Source organism: Hippocampus guttulatus, chromosome 23 (assembly GCF_054856545.1).
Source record: "Hippocampus guttulatus isolate MCC_2025c chromosome 23, RoL_Hgut_1.0, whole genome shotgun sequence".
In the NCBI taxonomy this organism is placed as follows: domain Eukaryota; kingdom Metazoa; phylum Chordata; class Actinopteri; order Syngnathiformes; family Syngnathidae; genus Hippocampus; species Hippocampus guttulatus.
The window spans coordinates 3,481,971-3,503,142 of record NC_141283.1 but is presented as its reverse complement, the minus strand read 5'-3'; the positions used below and the strand labels follow the sequence as shown (position 1 = coordinate 3,503,142).

General features: G+C 43.6%; 3 protein-coding genes across 6 annotated transcripts in view; all 3 read right to left on the bottom strand.

The window, feature by feature from the left end:
- LOC147185762 (nuclear receptor coactivator 1-like) overlaps positions 1-1,039 on the bottom strand; it is a 28,856-nt gene extending 27,817 nt beyond the window's left edge. The window contains exon 1 of the mRNA XM_086104373.1: positions 364-1,039. The gene's annotated coding sequence lies outside the window, so the exon portion shown is untranslated. The remainder of the gene's footprint in view (positions 1-363) is intronic.
- A 1,219-nt stretch (positions 1,040-2,258) lies between these two features.
- LOC147185761 (putative peptidyl-tRNA hydrolase PTRHD1) lies at positions 2,259-3,696 on the bottom strand. The gene is made up of 2 exons (XM_086104289.1): positions 3,476-3,696; positions 2,259-2,899 (listed from the first exon to the last, which is right to left on the bottom strand). Exons 1-2 carry the CDS (start codon positions 3,686-3,688, stop codon positions 2,729-2,731), a joined length of 384 nt encoding a protein of 127 aa, XP_085960415.1. The 5' UTR covers positions 3,689-3,696; the 3' UTR covers positions 2,259-2,728.
- Positions 3,697-4,094: 398 nt separating this feature from the next.
- Positions 4,095-21,172, bottom strand: part of LOC147185760 (protein FAM184A-like) — a 30,428-nt gene continuing 13,350 nt past the window's right edge. For 3 of the 4 annotated variants that reach the window (XM_086104443.1, XM_086104444.1, XM_086104445.1), the window contains 13 exons: positions 20,699-20,821; positions 19,755-19,916; positions 19,532-19,653; positions 18,732-18,882; positions 17,025-17,237; positions 14,071-14,224; positions 13,190-13,317; positions 12,065-12,249; positions 10,904-11,050; positions 10,286-10,403; positions 9,912-10,016; positions 8,542-8,816; positions 4,095-5,812 (listed from right to left, as the gene is read on the bottom strand). In XM_086104443.1, the coding sequence (XP_085960569.1) occupies positions 5,731-5,812; positions 8,542-8,816; positions 9,912-10,016; positions 10,286-10,403; positions 10,904-11,050; positions 12,065-12,249; positions 13,190-13,317; positions 14,071-14,224; positions 17,025-17,237; positions 18,732-18,882; positions 19,532-19,653; positions 19,755-19,916; positions 20,699-20,821 (1,965 nt within the window). In that variant the 3' untranslated portion in view covers positions 4,095-5,730. The remainder of the gene's footprint in view (positions 5,813-8,541; positions 8,817-9,911; positions 10,017-10,285; positions 10,404-10,903; positions 11,051-12,064; positions 12,250-13,189; positions 13,318-14,070; positions 14,225-17,024; positions 17,238-18,731; positions 18,883-19,531; positions 19,654-19,754; positions 19,917-20,698; positions 20,822-21,172) is intronic. The other variant, XM_086104446.1, reaches the window with a different exon arrangement.

Below are 21,172 nucleotides of genomic sequence, written 5' to 3'. Positions count from 1 at the left end.
TAGCTGATGCTAACACCATGCCTGCACACATGCAAATGTTGCAGCGCCTCTTTCTCCCACAGCACAGATTAGCCTCGAACCACAACAAACCAAAAAGAAGGTCAAGAAGACGAGGAGGAAAAAAAACAGCTTAAATTCTGGTGGCAAGGACAGCGTGAGGCTGCTCGGGTGCGCTTACGTAAGAATCTGATTAATTTACAGGTGGGCCAAGAGGAAGGGGGGGGGGGGGGGGCGTTAGCGCGCACGTACACGCGCACGGCGTCCAAGCTAGGCAAGGCATCATCCGTGGGAGGCCGCGCCGCAGCGGCCGGGTCCCATCGTGGATGTCAACAGCACACAGCAGCCTTTGCTCAATTGGCTTACCTTGTTGTGGAACAAGCAGGCGTCGTCCTCCCGGTGTGCTCTCGCAGCCGCTCCACGGTTGTTGTTTTCTTCCCCCACCCACCCAACCAAGAGAAGTCCGCCGCGCCTCCCCGCTGTTGCGGGGCGTCCAACAACAGCCAGTCAGCCGAGGTAGCTCCAACCAGCTAACTTAACTTGGGTGACGGATAACGTTGGCCCGTTTTTGGGTGGTTGTCTGTTGCTAACTTTAGGTGGGTAACTTTACACTCGCTCAGCAGTGGCTGACACGTAACATCCGATAAAAAAACGATTCGCCGAAATTGGGCTTTTTGTTGTGATTAGCAGGCTGGCTAGCAAGTTGCCATCGGCGTCTGTTGACAAACAAGCTTGCGTGGAGGAGGAAAGGGGAGGGGAGGGGAGGGGGGGGGAATCACACACGACTCGAAGCCAGCGAGCCTCAACGTCAGTTAGCTTAGCCGCAGCTAGCCAGCTTGGCTAAGCAACCAGACCGCTAAAAATCCCCCGAAGGCCCGCCTGGAGTCTTCCAGTCCGCGCTGCTGGTGGTGGTGGTGAGGCGACTCGGCGTGTCACTCCCGTGTATGTCCAAAACTGCGCGGGCGTCGTGGTGGCCCAGGTCGCGAAGCCAAGTTGTCACTTTGCTCGGCGCTCTCCGCCATTTCCAAGCTCTCTCGCTCCAACACAAACAAACAGGGCTGCGGGAACGCGCGCGCCGAGCCTGCGTGCGCGCTCATGAGCAGAAGCATGAGAAAACGTTACCTGACTAATGTAATGCGTCGAAATATTACGCAAGGAACGCAAGAATGTTGAATTCGAGACTGTGATTGGCCGTCATTTAACAAGATTATTTTAATTGTACCGACACTATTGTGTGGTAAAATTCTACCGCAGGAATCAAATGTTACATATAAAGGATTGTTTGATTAAATGGAAAGTACCAGAGTGCCTTGGAAACCAGAAAACACTTCAAGAGTGCCTGAGAATCTGAAGTATACTTACAAGTACCTTACAAAAACAACCTGAACCTGAAGCACATTTAAATACGGTTACCTTAGAACATAGGTGTCAAACTCAGGTCCTGGAGGGCCACTGCCCTCCATGTTTTCCAAGTCTCCCTGTTGCAACACACCTGGTTCAAACGAACAGGTTCAATGTCAGGCTTCCACAGAGCTTGCTGATGAGCTGATCATTTGAATCAGGTGTGTTGCAACAGGGAGACTTGGAAAACATGCAGGACGGCGGCCCTCCAGGACCTGAGTTTGACACCTATGCCTTAGAACCTCAAGGTCCACTTAAAGATGAGCACCTTCCAACCTTAAGTACACTGAAAAACAGCTACCTTAGAACCTGAAGTACATTTAAAGATCATATAAACCTGAAGTACACTTACATGTACGGTAGGACATTAAATATGTTTAACAGACTCGTCCCTTATAATGCAAAGGTACACTTGAAGACAAGCAACTTTGAATCTGAAGTACGCTCAAAGACAAGGAACCTGAAATCTTAACAATTAGGTATTATGGTCGGTGGATCTCAGCAGCATTTTTGCAGAAAGAAAAATCTGTATTAGTATCAGCCTTTCTGATGCCACATCAGAATAGGGCGTCAATTTGAGATGAGGCACTCCACTGTAAACGCCACTTTTACAGATGCCACGTGTGCTGTGCAGACCGTGTGTGTTATCGTAGTTTCCCAGGTTCAAATAAGTTATCATCAACAGAACGGTGGACATTCCAGACCATGTGAGCGCACCCAGACAAGCGCCCTGGATCGACTGTGAGAAAGTCACTGCTCCGCTTCTTTTAAAGTTTGCAAACGACTCATCTTATTGGCTCCCACTTGGTTTCCGGCCCTCTTGATGTTCCGCTACCATACCCGTCAGACCAGGATTGAGATGCTTTTGAATTGATCTTTATTAAATAAAATGAAGCGTTAATTAAAATAAGAATACTTCATGTATTATGAATAATTTAGATGTATTCATTCATGAAATAATTGATTTATTGCTTGACCACACTTGCCATGCAAACTGCCTTTTACACCTTAACATGGTCCCTTGGCCCCTCTCTGAAAGGGGCCAAGATGGCATTGTTCGAAGTCATGCTTCTTTAATGAAGACTTATTCGTGTGTGGCATCGCTACATGGAATACTCTTAAAAATCCCTTTATGTTTAAGAGTTAGGCGATTAGATCCTGAAAGTAAGGGATTTTAAGACAGGCAACTCAATGAGGGGGAAGAAGTGGCTTTTTCAATGTTCATGTATACAGTTCAGTTTATCCGGGAAAACCTGTATATTCCAGTCATAGGGATGCGGTAAGAATGGCTTTCGGGCTTTTCCAATGAGACGTTGATGGGCAGGTAAGATCACTTAAAGAGTTTGAACTTGCGGAGCAGCGGCTGCACTGTTTCTTTGGGGTATGGCTTCAGGGCCAGACAGGTGGGTATATTCTCAGGCTGCTCGATCCAAAGCTTGTGGGCCACACCAGCCTGGATCAGGCTCTCAGATAAGCCTGAAAGGGAGGCTTCGTCGGGAGCCTGAAGGACACAAGATGAAGTGTGAATTTGGTTCATAGTCTGTTGTGGAAACAACTTGTGACTTTCAGCATGTCCAAATCAGCAATCGCCATATCTTATGAGTTTGGGCCACAACCGAAAACCTGTACATGGAATCTTGGTTCATGAATTTAACTCATTTAATATGTTCCAGTCGCAGGGTTTTAAAAAGGCCATGTTAAGGTTGCCTACCTTTAAGAAGAATAACGTAGGTCAAAACAAAAAATATTTCCCCAACTATAACGATCTTTAGTTGTGACTATGGTTCGGCTTTAGTTTTACTCCCCACTTGTAACACGTTCCTACTAAAATGGAGAACAAAAACATCAAAATATACGAACACAACGCGCAATGTAACATTCCGACAGCAAGCCTATTAAAAAACTGCCTAAACATTTTTTAAAGCAACAAAAACGGCATTAGTTATCACCGAATGATACATTCTGCGATGCAAATATGTGTAAAACAGTTATAAGGGGGTAAATCCATGATAAACGCGTTTTAAATTGTAGTAGCCTGAAATCTATTACTCGTCCAATGGAGTTCGTCGCGACTCACCCCGAGCACTACTTTGTGCATGGAGTCGAGCTCAGCCAGGTAGCTTTGCGTGTCCCCGTCGGCGTAGTGCAAGTGGACGGCGGCGGTGGCGGCGTGGCACGCTTGCGTGATGACGGCTCCCAGCGGCCATGACAGCTTGTGGACCAGATCCGAGCGGACCACGACGTACTGGACCAGGCGGCCCGGGGAACCGGCGGCTCCGGTGGCAGCCATTTGTTTTCGCCACAGCGTGTGTTTATTTTCCGGGTCAAAGATCGGGCGCTTGGATCAACACAAATGGTGATGCTTTCCCCTAGCGACAGATATCTAGAATTGCAAGTCGATTAATCTGGTATGTTTAATAAACCTGAAAAAATGAATAAAATCTCACACAAACGCATAGTTTTTAACATTTAAAGTGTTTAGTTTTATCACAATGATCTGTAAAATTCCTATTATATCGAATACAAAAAAATCTGAATCAGATTATTTTGCAGCAAAAGGTTAAATATAAACAACTGTTAAATGACATTTTAAACAAGCGCAAAATATAAATGTGGTGAAAGGTGCAAAAATAATTTTCACATTTGTAAATGGAACTGTTTTCACCAGATTTGCCAAATAGGAGACGGGAAAAGAATAAATGTCACAATAATAATTTATTCAGCATACACATTATAATATAAATATAAAATGCTATTTTTTTCTCTTAAAATCAGTGAGACATCATTGTATCTGTGTCGACAGACAAGCATACAAACAAGAGTTTTGTAGTCTACCCAAAAAGATCACCATCATCATCATCAGCAGCAGCAGCATCATTATCTTCTTCTATCACGAGGATGGCCCCCCCTAAAACGGACAGACTAATCTGGCGTCTAACAGAAAAGCAGCTTTTTTTCTTTTTTCTCCTATTATTATTATTTGATCTTTTTTGGGAACGCACAGAGAAGAGCAACAAGGACTTCTAAACCCCACACACGTCTACTTCTCAACCCCCCATTCCCCTCGCCAAAAAGAAAATAAAATCGGAATGATGAGCATTTATTTCATATCTTTGATTTCAAGATGCCAATGCCGTTTGAGCATTTCCTCCAAATCCTTAAATCCATCTTAAAGACCATGTAAAGTGAATTCGGAAAATCGTTTCAAAAACATCTTGCATGGTTGAAGATAACTGCTGACAACGTGCCAGATTTTTTGAGAGGGTGGGGTGGGGGGCGTGGTTGAGTGACACACAAATGACATCCCCCCGTGCTTTCGTTGACACGCCGTTGCCAAACTAGCGATGCTTACACTCCGAAAATGGTCCTTTCAGACAGTCCGCTAGCACGGCCGCTTTAGAGCGCATCATTGTCAGCCGCGAGTGTGCGCACGTCTTGCAGGAAAAGGCAAAAAAGCAAGGAGAGTGGATTTTCTTACATATATATTTTTTAATTTAACAGCCAGTGGGTGGACCAGGACTTTGGACTGGCATGGCCACTTTAGAGCGGCTCGTCGTAGCATTGAGTGCATGCATGTCATGGAGAGATGGCAGAAGAACCAGACAAATTTTTAAAAATTGAAATTCTAATTCAATGTGACAGCCGACAAGTGGAATTCACATTTTAGATGCTTAGCAATTTTTTTTAATCATTCAAAATTTTCAGGGTTGTTTATGATCTCTGTATTGTGTCCAATTTAGAAGAAACTCATTTTCACTTTACAGGCACTTTAAGTATAACTGTCTTCCTAGTAACATTTTTCCATTACTTTTTGACATTTGGACACTTATAGGACATTTTTGGCATACTAGTTGGACAAGCACATGTTACTAGTGTGTATTTTGGTCCTACTAGTCGAGTCCGGGACATTATTAGTGTGAGGCATGCCTACTAGTTTGGCCAAGTAGCAGTACACCACAAGAGTTGACCAGTCAAGTTTAATTGCGTGCTAAAAAGTGGCACTCGTATTGGGAAAATGGTACTAGTAAGACACAGGCGTCCTTCAAGAAAAAGTACGCACAAGTACATAGACCTGAAGATGAATGACATCATCTCCTCAAGCTGCCAATCATTTATTTCATAAACTGAAGCAAGCCCGAATAGTTTTTTTTCCAAACAATATAGAAAACAAACACTTTCTCTCTTTTTTTGTAGTAGTTTAAATCGAGACATTTTTTTTTGAAAGTTTGGCTGACATGCTGCTGAATCCTAGTGTGTTTCTGGCTGCAGGTTTGTGTGTGTGTGTGTTTGTGTGTGCGCGTGTGCATGTGCATGTAAATGTGTGCTGTCAAATCAAAAAGAAAAGTACTGAGCAATCCACTCCTGCCGCTGAGCGTCCGGAAGGTCGATGACGACGTCCTTTGTCTCAGGAGGGCTGCAGGGAAGGAAAGAAAAGTGACCAAAAAAAAAAAAAGACTGTATACTGATGTGTATTAGTTTTACCTTCAGAACTGTGGGGGAATTGTTAAATATGAATACATCAATGAAAATATATAGTTGATCCCCCATGCCTCCCAAAAAATGTGTTAAGAATATCTAATATGACATATAAATTGTGTTATTCTTTTAATCATTTACTTGAATCTTGCAATAATCGAGAAAAGTTGTACAGTACATCCTCCCTTCTCACTCTGCCCATTTTCACCTTTTTTAACCAACCTTGTGGTCCATGTCAAATGTCATTTTTAATACTGTATTATATATATTTTTTGTCACATCGCGGGCCACTGGAAAATGGTAGGTGGGCCGCAAATGGCCCCTCGGCCGCAGTCTGGAAACCACGATCTAATATGTCTTTTTTTGTGTGTGTGTAATTCTTGATTTTGTTTTTCACTTACATATAAGGCTTGGAGAAGGTAATACATTAAAATGATGGAATTAAAAATAAAAAGATTTGATTGGAAACTAATTAGAATTTTTTTTCCAGATATCCTGGTATTTTTTAATGATATAATCATAAAATAAAATCTTTTAATCTGTTAAAATACGACAGAATTTTGCCTTATATTTTATTGATCTTTGTGAGTACTGTACGAAATGCTACATGTTATAAAAAAAAAAACAAATATAGTAATAATGATGATTCACCAGATGCGTGACTCTGGTCCATCTTTATCGCCATATTTCCATATTTTTCGATTGATTTATGAACTCCACAACCAAAATACTGTACATAAAAACAAACGCATGAAAAAAAAATCCTAGTTGAAAATCCAAAATCTATGATTAGTTGAACATTGTCGTCGCTAACAGTGTCGTCTTGTAGTTCAGCGGCTGTCCAGCAGAGGGCAATAAAACTCTAACATCAACGATGGATGACTCCACACTTGCCTCATGATTCCGCTCATCATTTTTGCATTTCCTGAAACTTTTCAGGGTTCAAAATATTCCCTTAGCGTGCACCGAGTCCTATTTTAAGATAATGAAAGATTGATGAAAATGAACGAGGTGACTGACGGATTTAGAAAAGGGGTGTGTGGAGCCAACGCTGGGGCAAATCTGAACCCAGAGTGGATGTGTTCTACTGTATGTGACCTCATACTGTCAATGCTGAGTTTGTGTGTATTGGGTGTTGGGGAGAAGTGTGTGTGTGTGTGTGTGTGTGTGTGTGTGTGTGTGCGGTAACGTAATACTACTGCGGGCATAATCCAGCACTCCGAGCATTTACATTATCAAGAGTAGTTGCCTTCATTTAGCCCCACCCCCTAAAATGAATTAATGTATTTATGTCTTCCTCTTTTTCTTGTTTTTCATCACCCTTCCCCCCTTCCATTTGTCCACACATCCCGAATTATCATGAAATACCCGATAAGACATATCAGCAGAGCGGCAGCGTTACTCCATGCAGTCGAACAAACACCACCACGCACATGCACCCGCTTGTTTTTGTTGACGCCGCGTGTGCTTGTGGGCATGCAAATGCGCTCGCCTGTGTGATCAGCGATCCTCTTTAAGGCACATTAACGAGCGCCGCCCCCCACTCGCTGACGTCATCGTCGAAAGCGGAAAAAAAAACATTCAAGAGGTGAAGATGAGGATGAGCAAACGACAAAAAAAACATACAACGGCAATAAACAACAACAACCACAAAAAAACCATACACGCATACATGCTCCTTTTGCGTCCCAAAGCCATTCTTTGATGCCTCCTGTTTAAGTCACAACAAAGAGCAGACCCTGCCCATCAACAGCAACCATCCAATCACGTCGCGGCGAGCAGTTTCTCGGCTGCCGTCTTCGTTTCCACTCTGCTGCGTTTCAAGGCAAGTGGGAAATTTCACACCTCCCAATGCAAAACGACTAGTCTGGGCTACACTATTTACGCTATTTGCTCAACTCTTGGGTGTTTATGTGAAACAAAAAGATGTTTATTTGAGGTGAGGTGTTTATTTTTTTTCTTTCCTAAATGAACATGGCATCTATTAGAGCGCAGAAAGTCATTTTAAAGGAGTGGTTAAACGACATTCAACCGACTGCCGTAAGTACTGGCATTGACGAGAGAGGAGGCATTTATTTTTTACCCCAATCATTTTATTGAAAATAGTTGATAACAGGATAGATTTTTTTTTTAATTATTTATTCCGTTTGTCCACTGGTAATTTCACGTCATCGAGAGGCGTTTATTTTTCAAGCGCAGACAGTGTCCTTTAAAACACCATTTGAAGAAATGTTTAAATTCTGTTTAAATAAAAATCTGTTTAAATTTTAAAAAATCTTTTTCAGAGGAGGCATGGCGTCTACTAGGAGGGAGGCCATTATTTGAGGAAATGCGACATAACTACATGGATTTATTAGCTGCACTTCATCGTCATCTTTTAAAGGGACTTATTTTGTTTACTTTTAATTTTGGGGTTGTCATGTTTCCCAGTTTTCCTGAATGCAGCATTTGAAATGATGGAACGGGCTGGAGACTCAACTGCATGATAGATATTTTTTAATTAGATTTTTTTTTTTTAAAGTGTCACACCTCTCAAGGCCGCAAGAGAGAGTGAAGGCCAATCAGATATGGAGGTTACGATGTTCGGGCTAATCGAGCTTTGTGATTGGATGATTGATGACTGGCCGCCGCCCACCGGACCTGAGACGCTCTCGCTCTCTTTCTCACCTCGTGAACTTCTTGGGTTCTGTGGGAGGGGTCGGCGGTGGGGGAAGAGGTTTGTTGGCGTTCAGCTCGAGGTGATGGAGGAGGAGGGGGGAGTGGGGAAGAGGTTCGAGGCGGCCAGGCTGGGCCGGGGGCGGCGGCGGAGGCGGCGGCGGCGGCGGAGGCGGCTGCAGGCCGCCCCCGGGGCCCGCCGGGCCCGAGCCGGCTGCCTCCAGAACCCTGAAACCAGCGGACCTGCCAAATCTGCTCGCTGCCACTTTCTCATTCTTTCGCTTTTGCTACACAGAAAGAAAGGAAGGAGGGGGGGAGCACGGGGAGGACAAAGGGGGAGGAGGGGGGAGGGTTCAAAGCAAAAATCAGGGTGGAAATAATCCAAAAGAGGCAAAATTAACGAGGTAAAGAAAAAAGGGAAAATGAGGAAAGGTCCCAAAGACACAGGAATGCGATCGTCCCCCAACTGGGAGCCCGGCGCTGCTTGTTGGGCTTGCGACATCCAAATGGCTTGGAAAGCAAAGTGAGGCGGTCAGGAAGGACACAACGCCACTCACACTCACACACACACGCGCACACACACACACACACAAAACGACAAAACACACGGTTACGCATCCATGATGAGCATGCGGTGAGGAAAATGACACTGTCGAAACCCCCAAAGTCATTTAAATCGCTCATCGCTCATCGCGAACATTTGATTGGATGATGGGTTTTCAGAGTGAAAAAAAAAGGCTTTAAAAATAATTTCAAACATGTTAAAACTGGAGGAGAATAAAGCAAAGTAAAATGTATTAAAAAGTCTAAAAATGTCTAATTTAAGGTCTTACTTGTCAAAGTAAAATGGTAAAAAAAAATACAGTAAAAAGTCAAGAAATAACCAAGTAGAAAATAAAAAAAAACATATTGAAAGTAAAAAGTATTACTTGCAAAAAAAGGAAAAATCAAAAGGTAAATATGTTAAAAATAAAGTAAAAACTGATTTTAACCATGTGAATAAGTCAACAAAAATGCAGTCCAGTAAAAGTAGAAAAATAGAAAGTATCAAAAGTAGAAATGATCGAAAGCAAAATGTATTAAAAGCAAAGTAAAAAATAAACATGTACAGTATTAAAATGAGAAAAGTATAAAGACAAAAAGTTCAGTAAAAATAAATGTCACAAGTACAATAAAAAAGCTATTCATTTACTGTATCATAAGGAAGCAGTGAAAGTTAGTAAGCTAATAAGCAAAAGAAAAAAAAATGTAAAGCACAAAAAAAAAAATTGAGAGCATAATAGGAACTTGAAATATTAAGCACGTATTTGTGACGTTGTGAACTGTTGCCGTTTGCGATGACAAGACGGCGCCGTGACGGGCAGCGACCGCATAGCTCTTACCTTGATGAGCGGGTTGATGACGCCAACGTTGGGACTGGCGTTGAACACTTTGTTGAAGTTGCTCTCTCGGTTGACCAGCTCCAGCTGGTAGAACTTCTTGTCATCCTGCAGTGGCGGCAACGAAACGGCTCAGCTTCTCACACATGGGCTTTACGGATGCCTTTGCCTGCCCTACACGTGTGCTTGCTAGCATCGACTGAGACACATGCTAGTGTGATGTCATAGTGAAGGTAATTACACCCTCTAGTGGCATCACTCGGTATTTCCCCTGAGGGGAAGATTGACGTGTTTAATTGAGGTCAAGCATCTATTTATTCCAGTTGACCGTCACACTCCCAGAGATGACCCCCCCACACCCCCTCTGAGGGACCTACCACCAGCTTCTTGACAAGAGATTCCCTCTCGGACACCATGTCCTTTAGCTCGGCGATCATCTGCAGATCTTCGGGGCGACTTTCCCTGTTCCTGAATTTCTCCTCGGTGCCTTCCAGCCTGTCACATAAAAAAAAAATAATAATTTTAAGCAAAAGTGAAAAAGAAAAATGCGGAGACGCAATTTTTCATCAAGTGTTAAACAATAACCACAACTCCCGCTAAAGGTTTCATAGTAAGAATTAAAATGAACTCTCACAACCTTTCATTGGAATTTCTCTCCATTCTGTGACAGAAATCAATTAGTTGCTGATGAATGTGTGTGAAATGTTGCTGTGTAAAAAGGAAACAGTTGATGGTGATTTAAAAACTGACATTGAAGAAGTATGCCATTTAAATGCCTCCCATACGGGAAAAGGCACAAAAATCATCAGCGATGGCCTTTTTAAAAAACATATCAAGCGTTTGATGATAAAACCATTCATCAACTCCAAGGCGAGCGCTTTATTTGCACTTGGACATTGCCGGGGAAGCAAAATGAAAATGTCACACTTATCATATGACAGTGCACGTGGAGTACGGACAAGCGTGAATGTGAAGTATGAGGGGGGCGCACGTACAGAATTTGCAGGGCCGAGATCTTATCCTTGAGGACCTCCTGCGCTTTGTTGAAGTCAGCCAACATGTTGTGCGTCTCTCTGCTGTGGACGGCGTTCAGCTCCGTCACGTCTCGCTCGTGACGCTTCTGTAGCTCCTGCTCGTGAGCCCTGAGCACAACAAACACACAACGTTGCCTTTTGCTAGCTTCATGCGTCCGTCCGAAAGTGGGTTTTCGTCCGTCCCTTTATCGTCACAAACTGTGTTAAGTATGTAAAAACAAAGTCAGAGTGTAGACAAACACTGGATTGTCATAACAGCCTATTTCATTTAAGTATTTTTATAGCAACACTGCCACCTAGTGTACAGTCAGAGAAAATAAAGTGCCTACGGACACCCATTTCACTAATGATCTATTCATCCGGCGAAGAACGCTGGCTATGTCTCTCGTAACCCCCCCATGCATTTGATGTGCCGTCACGGCATGGGAAATGAATCGTTGAACACAAATGGTGTAGCAACACATAGACACACAATCTGATTCTTTATCCTCTATGAAAACCAACTCAGGTTTCCGCAGTTGCAGACACCAGAAGGAGTCACAATGAATTCACTTGGTCATTTCTTATATTCAGTTTAAACATTCTACTTTGAATTACTCTATGCTTTATGAAATACAGACACCAGATGGAATAATGGCATATCGAAATTGTAATTATATAAAAAAAAAAATGTTGCTCTGTTACCATACGGTACTAGAGCTAAATATTGGGCAATATATCTCCTCCAAATGGTGTCGCTCCCGAAGGAACACGACTCATTTCCTCATCTTCTGCATTCATTCATTTATTTCATTATTTTCTATTTTTAGCTCGCTGATAGAGAGAGAGACTCTCTCTCTCTCTCTCTCTCTCACACACACACACACACACACACACGCACGCATTACATAATGGACGCATGCTGTGCGCACACACGCGCTTTTTAACCAGCAGCAAGATTGATGAAGAATTCCCATCATGCGACAGAAGAGAAGATTTTCGAAGCCTGACACCAGGAACGTCACACATGCAACAGAATATCTATATTTTTTGAAAAAAAATATATATACAGTATATAAACAGGATTTTTGTGGAAAAATGTATTAAAAATGTGACAATGCATCAATGGCATCAGCGAGCTACCTGATCTGCTGGTTGGACTCGCTGCGTATCTTGAGCACCTCCTTGCCTTTGAGCTCCAGCTCCTTGGTGAGGCTGCTGATGTTCTCGTTGAGCGTGTGGATTTGGTGGTCCAGCTGAGCGATGTGCTTCTTCCTGCGCGTCACCTCCTCCTGCAGCTCGGCCATGTGGCCGAGCAGCTCGCGCTCCTGACCGGAAACAAAGCCTCTCCGGGTTACCAATTAAAAAAATAAAAATAAAAAATTAAGTGTATCTGCAAATATATTTGTCACTAAATTACATTTTATGATCTACAATCATTTTTGGGATTATTACAATGACATGAACAAAAATATCAATAAATGAAAGGAAGACCTTCAAAATAAAATACATTAAAAAATTAGAAAAAGATTCAGTAATTTCAGCAATTTAAATAAGTTTTGCATGGACATGTTTAAAAAAAAAAGAATGCTTTTGTGCTACTTCTTAACAATGTGATCAAACATGCTAATAAGAAGTTGACTTTCCAAGCAGATGTGCTGCCAGATGAGACATCTGCTTGCTCTATCGGAACCACTTTGGCTGCTCTTTCCTTTCCGACCCACAAAACATTAATGAGATCATTTCCTCCCCATCTTCCTCCATCCAACAATTTCCCTGCTCATTTTATTTTTTTTAGCCATCTTTCTAAATAAGAAAAAAAAAGGCTTTAATTATTCATCCAATGAGGACATGAGCCAGCGCTTTTGTCTCACTGTGCTGAAAATAGAATTTGAACACCCCCTCCGATTCATTTGGGACATAATCGAATGTCATCCAGTGCAAGAACTGCATCATACGGCGCACGCGCGTGTGCGTGTCCTTCATTCAAACGCTTTAAAATAGCGAAGAACGCCCACGCTGTGATGACAAAAAATGAAGCATGATTTTTTAAAAAGCTGTACGCTCATTAACATGAACCAAGAGAGCGCTCGCCCGCTCGCTCGCATGCAGGCTGAGAGCCCAGAGGCCAATTTAACACATTTATGCAAACGGCATTTGTCCAATTAGCGGCGGGAAAACAAACACACACATACACTGGCACACAAAGTTCTAAAAAAAATTAAATAAATAAAAATAAACAAGGCACTTAAAATGTATTGATCGGACCTGGAGGCGATTTTTCTCCACCGTCTTTTCCAGTTCCTTCTTGGCGGCCGTCACTTCCTGCTGGTGGTTTTGTCGCAGGTGCTCGATGGCCGACGCGTGGATGTGGTTCAACTCCGACCGAAGAGATGCTATGCCGATGACGAAAAACAAACAAAAAAAAGATACTTTTTCAAAATATTATTAAATTACTTTCATCTACTAATTACCACTTGGGGATCACAACTCGCCGGTCCATAAAACTTGCCCGCCTCATACTAAGCTGCAGTAGTTGTTGTTTGAAGGTTTATTATTACCCTAACATCAATGCTCATTTCTGCTAGCACGACAATGGGGTTTCACATTATGCATTAGCTTTAAGCTAGTAAACCTTCGTTCAAAGATGTGTTGTTGGTGTTTAAATATATTCGGTTTTAATTCTATTGAAAAGCTTCTCGATGTGGAAGATAAACACACACCATTAGACACTATTAGCTTGACACTTATTTCAGGCCATAGAGCCAAGAACTCACACACACACACACACACACACACGCACACACACACTGCAAAAAAGAAGGATAATAAAAAAGGAGCGTCGGTAGTGAGGCGGATGGCGGTGGCGTTGAGGTGTTAGGTGCACGAGCGTGAAGGTTAATGGAGGATCATTCATCAGTGCTGTCACACCCCCCCCCCCCCCCCCACCCCCCTCTTTGGACGCACCTGGCACGATTTGGAACCTTCCGTTTGGGTGGCTGGAGCTCATTTGATTTTTTTTTTTTTTTTTTTTTAATGGAAGGAAGTTAAAAAAAAATAAAGAATTTCAAATGTCTACAGTATGTAAAATATTAAACCAGTTCAACCATAGTAGCCATTTTTAACAGATGCAAAGTGCTTGCGCATACCCAGCATGGCCTTGCCCTCATCCTCCAGCTCGAAACGGAGGGTCTGCAGCTCCTGCTCCGACTCCTGCTTGAGGGTCTCCACGCTGTGCCGGTGGGCCTCTCGCAGTGACTGGAGTTCGGCGTGGTGGTGCTGACGGAGACGCTCCTCCAGCTCCTAAAAAAAAAACAAAAAAAAAAAAAACAATAAAAATGGTGGAAATGAAAGAGAAAGCTGAGTGGGGTAGCCCAGACTTCCGTCTCCCCCAGCCACTTCTTCCGGTTTACAGGAGTATTCCATAGTCTGTCCAATATGCCTTGGGTCTTTTCCAGGGTCTTTCCTCCGACTGGGTTGTGCACAGACCATCTCACCAGGGAGGTGTCCATCTTAAGTTGATGCCCGAACCACCTCATCTGACTCCTCTAAGCGACTCCACTGCTAGCCCCTCCTGGATGACTCAGCTTTTCGGAGCATTGACACCAACGGGTTTGGGGATGCTCTGCCATGACAGGTACTGATCTTTGAAGAAGTAATCATTTCGAAGCGCTGCAACACTAGTCGCTGATGGACGCGTGAAAATTTGTTGCAGAAGTTGTGACACTTTAGTCGCATTCATAATCATCGCTCGCTGCGTGGTGGGCTTCGCAATTCTGCGTTATCTGCTCTTATTGATCAACCATGGATCTTTTTAGCACTTTTAACTCAAGGCAAACATTCGTAAACGGAGCACTTGCTCATAAACGCGTCAGCGTGGAAGAAAGAGTGATTTCAAGGCTCCCGAGCTTGCAAGTGGAACATTCTTACTCAGCACTCTGCCGCATTATGATCAGCTTCACTGGAGGTTTACATGATATTCACTCCTATGTGATGGCTGCACTCCAAACACTTTTTTTTCCCGCACGGTCTTTAAAATTCAGGCGCAGAAGGAAATCTGAAGAACCTTCAGCGTTGCCCCTTTCATCAAACCAAATGGTCCCCGTCTGAGATGAGCGAGATGGAGGATAATAACAATGTGATGGCTCCTTCTCGTACTGCTTAATGGAGTGTGTGTGTGTGTGTGGGGGGAGGGGGGGGTTCCCCCCTCCTCTTTTTATGGCTCCCTAGGTGCAACTCACAACACTGCGGCTACTGCACAAACGCGGCGTGAAGGCTAACAATAAGCTTCATTTTCTTTTTTTAAAGCACTCACAATTATAAAGTATTAAAAGCTTATTATCATTTGGGCTACTATGAAACGCTTGCTATGTAATTACCACGAAGTCTACGGTAGTTTCCATTAGCCACTTGATGATGTTTTGCATTATACGTTAGCATTAAACTCGCAAACCTTTATGAGATGACATTTTATGGCTTGGTTGAACAAAATAATGTGTTTTTAAGAGAGAAAATAGCACTCTAAAAATCACCCATCCAATATCCGAACCTCTATTTTATTTCATAAAAACATGCACTTATGTCATAATAAAATATTAAGTAAAATAAATGTAAGCATTTTGTTTTTTTGTATTGTGCTGCCCCTTCTGTTATTTGTGTCTTGGCTAGCTGGGGGCAGGACAATACGAAAATGGATGTACATTCTTTAGGAAGCCATAATAATATTAATTGTTCTTTGCAGAGGATAAAGAATAGATCACCACATGATAGTATGAGGTTAAAATATGAGATTATTTGCAATACATAATGTGTAATTCCCTTTGTTTTATGTTTGACAGTAAACGTCAACTTCAAAACAAGTAAAACGATTTTTTTTTAATTATCATCTTTAAAAAACTCTCAAGTCGGGTCACTCGTATCTCAAGGTACCAGTGTATGGTATTTATAGAGTGTGAAATATCTACTTGAGAAGCAGCGGCTCAGAACGTGACTTCAAAGTTTGAGAATGGCAACAGCTGGATCAGTGGAACTAAATTGTTACGGGAGTTGAAATTGTGATGGGTAACGCAGCACACAACTGTGCAGTCCTCACTTCATCTCTTGCCCGGGAACACGAGTGTCTCTCTCTCTCTCTCTGCACAGACTTTGGAATGCGATTCCACTTAATGATTATAAAGCAAGCCAGGCAATTTGCCATCTGTGTTTGTGAAAATGAGAGCGAGCGTGTGGGAGGAAAGAAGAAGGAAGGCGTTTTATTTATTGCTTTTGTTCTCAAGCCGTGTGATGACGTTTGCATCGAATAATAATAGAAATATGGATGTGTATATGTGTGTGTGAGACATTTCGAGATGATGAATAAAAGGACGCCTTTTCCGACCTCAAGCTTTTACATAATTACTGCTGCTGACGCAACATGATGGGACTGTTCCATTTTTGATTCTGGAGTGAGGTGAGGAGGAACAATTCCGTCATGATGGTAAAAGGCAAATGAAGTCGTCAAACAGGAGGAATAAAATCCGAAAGCACCGTATTTGTTGTTTTTTTTCTCCATGACTTCTTGTTTCTTGGGCTACAACTCTCACCAGCGCAGGTTCCAGTTCTCTGGTCCTGTTAATATTATGATGGGTTTTTTTTTGTTTGTTTTTTTAATCAGAGAGTTAACTTGATTTTGGTTTCATTTATATCTGGTGTAATTCTACCGTTAACCACTAGATGGCGGCTAGATAACCATTATTTGATTTGGGAAGGAAGAAGAATGAAAGGGTGGGGGGTTGAATATGGATGAATGGCCTCTGCTGTAATCCTGCTTTTTATGCCGACAGAACGTGGCAGCTGTAGGTTGATTTCATAAGGTGCATCTTTGGCCACAATTATTGACGTATATTGTCAGGTGATATATTAAGTGGGTTAGTTTAAAAAATATACACATGCAATTGGTCCATATTTAAAATGGCATTTTTGTCATAAATCTGGTTAGGAAGTGCCCAGTGCAATGTGCCATTCTCAGTAGGGCTGATGCAAAATTGTGACTGCTTCTATTATTGAAGTTGCCCATCAGTGGCACGGGGAATGTTTTCCCAACACCGCCATTCCTAATTCAAACCTTGATATCTCGCTGTCGCGCGTGCTCGACGTCCTGCAGGGCGCAGCACTGAGCCTCGTGCAGCCGTTGGTGTCTGCGCTGATGCTCCGTCTGCAGCTCGTCCAGCTGCGTGCGCAGGTGCTCGCGCTCCTGACTGAACTGCTGCTGAAGCTGCTGCAACGACGACTGCGACTGCGACAGCTGCATCTCCAGACTCTGCTTCAGCAAGGAGATCTAAAAACAAAAGAGATGGCTTTAGCTTCACTTTCAACATTATTTCCAACAGACAAAAGGCAGATTTGTTTTTAAAAAGGTCTTTTTTTAAAATACAACAGAACATACAACAGCAGCAACCGACAAACTATCCTCCTTTTACAAAAACAAAGTTTACTTTAAGTATCGGTAAATATGTCATTTTACATAAGCGAGACTGCTCTAAGGCCAAAAGGAAAACAACGGAGTGTGCGGTCTAGAATTGTTTTTTTTTTTTTTGGTATTGTTTCAGAGCGGAAGGGGCCGCACATTGCTAATTCATCAGCACTTGAAACGCGACTAAAAATAAAACAGAAAAGCTGGATTGTGTCACCACACACACACGCACACGCACACGCACACACACACACACGCACACACACACACACACACACACACACTCGCTCGCTCAATCGCTTCTGCCCCAAATTTGGAGAATGTGCCGTGACTAAGATGTGAGTCACACACAGGGTCAAAAGGAGGGCTAGCATTAGCATCCGCCATACAGACAATGAGATGCATCCAACGGGGTTGCTCAGACATGTACACGTACAGACCCACCCTCAATAGGTGACAATGTTGCAATACAGAGGACGCATAAAAATGGTTTAAATTGTTTGACCCCCCCCCTCAAAAAAAAAAAGTCTACTGTCAAAGTAAACATCAAACAAAGGCAATTCCACTGCATATTTAAAACATGCACATGGGTTTACCTTCATCAGGTCTGTTAAGCTTAATGCTAATGACCGATGGACAACACCAGAAGGGCTAATGAATAGCATCTAGCAACGGATATTAAAATAACATATAAAGCATCGCAATAAAATGCAGGGAGAGTTGTGCACCCTAAAAAATACGATTAAGTGATTAGACCGTAATAACGGCCCTCTGAGGGAAACTAACTACAACGTTGACCGCAGTGAAAATGAGTTTGACACCCCGTGCGCAACATATGAGGCAGTCGCGGACGAGTATTCGACTTTAAAGGCCACAGGCAAATTTGCAGCAGTCTAATTTGGCGCCGCGCATGTCAAAAATTGAGCTTTTGAAAGGCTTCGAATCAAAGCGGCGCGTCCTCAAGGCGCTTTTTGCATAAAAGCGGCGGCTTGTCGCCTCGCTGACAGCGTGGCGAAAAAAGGGGCCGCATTCGTCACGCGTCGGACGGCGGGCGGCCTTTAGCGGCGCAGCAAAACAAAGAAGGAAGCTCCTCGCTCTTGTCGTTTTGCCATCCCGTCTTTTTTCCGCCATATTGATTTTTGAAATTATTTTTGTGTCCCGCTCTGGTGTGATTAAATCTGCTCTATCGGCCGGCAAATTGCAGGTGCACGTTAATTTTTCAAGGCCGTCTGCAGTTCACGCTGATCTATAAAAAGTAATATCGGCACGGGACCGCCGATTACAGCTCTTGTTAGAGTTCAAATTTAAACTGTCCCGTCATAAAAAGAGAACGGTGGTGGAAGAGACGACGGGGCGCACCTGTTCCAGCAGGTCGTCCACTTTCCTTTGCCAGCTGTCTCGGGAGTTGCTCATCTCCTGGTCCTTGTTTTGGGCCAGCTGGCTCAAGGCGGTCGCTTTGTCCGCCTCGTGTGCCTCGCGTAGCTCTTCGCGCAGCTTCTTGCATTCCTGCCTGAAAAATGAAACACGACGTGAGCACAACAATCGAAAACCTCCATCCGACGGTCATCCAACCATCCATCCATCCGTCATCTATCATTGATCCATCCATCGACTGTATCATCCATCCATACATCAAGCTATCAAACTTTTGATCGGACTAGCAATGTATCCAATGGACATCCACGCATCCCTCCATCCACCCTTCCAGCCATTATTGATCTAATCATCCATTCATCCAACAACCTAGCTCACCCTCCTTCCAATAGTCATCCACCGATCCATCCCACACATCATCTAACCCTCATGAATGCGTCCATCCATCTTTGATCCATCCATCCAAGCAGCGATCCATCCATCAATGTATCCGAATGTCATCCATCATTGATCCATCCATCGACTGTATCATCCATCCATACATCAAGCTATCAAACTCTCCATCCACTAGCAATGTATCCAATGGACATCTGAGCCATCCAGCCAATCATCTCTTACGGCACGTTTTTTTTCCAGTCACATTTTTGCTTTTTGTTAAGGCTGACATTTGCCACCTCTCCAAAAGATTTATTTTTTTTTAATTCAGAAAAAGTCATTTCCCAACTGCCATTTCCGTGCCACCCGCTTTCGTGCTCACACATACGTGGCGTGTGCCTGTGCGTCACCTGAGGGTCTCCGTCCACTTCAATTCCAGCTCCAAAGCCATTTTATCCATCTTATGTTTTTCTTCCTCTTTGGTGCTGATCACTTTAGCTTCATGTTGGCGTGTTTGGACCTCGAGCTCGGCCTGCGCCACACACACACACACACGCACGCACGCACACACACTGTAACTGTGTGGCATTTGTCCCTGAATGTGGTTTGCGAGGCGCGAAGATTGGCGGGCACCTGCAAGGCGGTGAGCAGGTTGCTGGTTTCCCGCAGTCGCCCCCTGGTGGCGTCCAGCTCCTCCAGCAGTTTGTCCTGCGCCTGTTTCATGGTGGCCATCTGGCCCTCGGCCGCGCCCATCTCCCTCTCGCCACGCTTCACCTCCTCCTGCAGACGTCGCACCTGACGCAGGAGTCGCGAGGAAAAGTCACGAGGAATGCACTTAAAACCGTTGCTTAAAACCGTAACTCCAATCTTAAAACCAGGCTTGAAGCACTAACCCAGTTTTAGCCGCCAAATTTAAAACCCCGACAGAGATTTACAGTAAAATCTTAATTTAGAACCCTAACCCCCTGGCTGGGAACCCTTGCTTGAAATCTCTGTCTTGACACCCTAATTTGAATCCAAAATTCTTAATTCAAAATCATGTCCACGTCTTCAACACCTAACCTTGACTTGAAACCCTACTCTAAAACCATAACCCTTGTTTGAAACCCGGACCCAGGCTTGAAACCCCAATTAAACCCCAAACCCTGTCTGGAAGCCCTAATTTGAATCTGTAAGTCTTGCTTGAAACCCTGACCAAGTCTTGAAACATAAACCTAGACTTAAGACCCTATTTTAAAACCATATCCCTTGATTGAAATCATAGCCAAGACTTGAAACCCTCAATTCATGAAACCTCAATTTGAATCTCTAACTGCTGTTTGAAACCCTGAAAAAATCTTGAAACCCAACTTTAAAATTGTGGCAATTTTGTTTAGTTTTTTAATCCCTGCGCTTACTCGAAGCCCCAATGAACCCTTGTTTTCCCCTAAACGCCAATTTGAAACCTTAATTTGAATCTGTAACCCTTGTTTAGAACCCCGACCGAGGCCTGGAACCATAACCTTGTCTTGAAACCCTAATCGAAGTTTCCAGCCTTGCTAGAAACCCAGGCTTGAAAAAACGTCATTTCTGTTCACCTCGTGGTCGGCGGCGTTGAGCTTTGAGCTCATTTCCTCTCTCAGCTGCTCCAGCTGCTGAAGCAGAGCACTCCTCTGCTCCTCCAGCGTGTGGCGCTCTCGCTCAAACTGCTGCTCCAGCTCCTGCACGCACGCACACAAACACACGAGGATTTGAGTGAAATGTAAAAAGCTGCTACCAAATGGAAGCGACGCCATGTGTCACTTTGGATCTTGTGTGCTGCTCGCACCGTCATTTGCCAAATGTGCCACGTGGCTCCAGGTTTATTTTGGGTTCGGGCTAACGAGCGGGATCGTTCGAGTGGAAAAGCGCGGCCGGAAAACCGCACGGACGCTCGTTGGACCCTCTCGTCGTACGAATCGGCTTCCATGATGGGTCTGCGGGGATTTGAATGATTTTGTATCCTAACGCAATCGTAAAACCTTCATATGAAATCCTAAATCAGATCTACAACCCTGGTTTGAAACACGAGC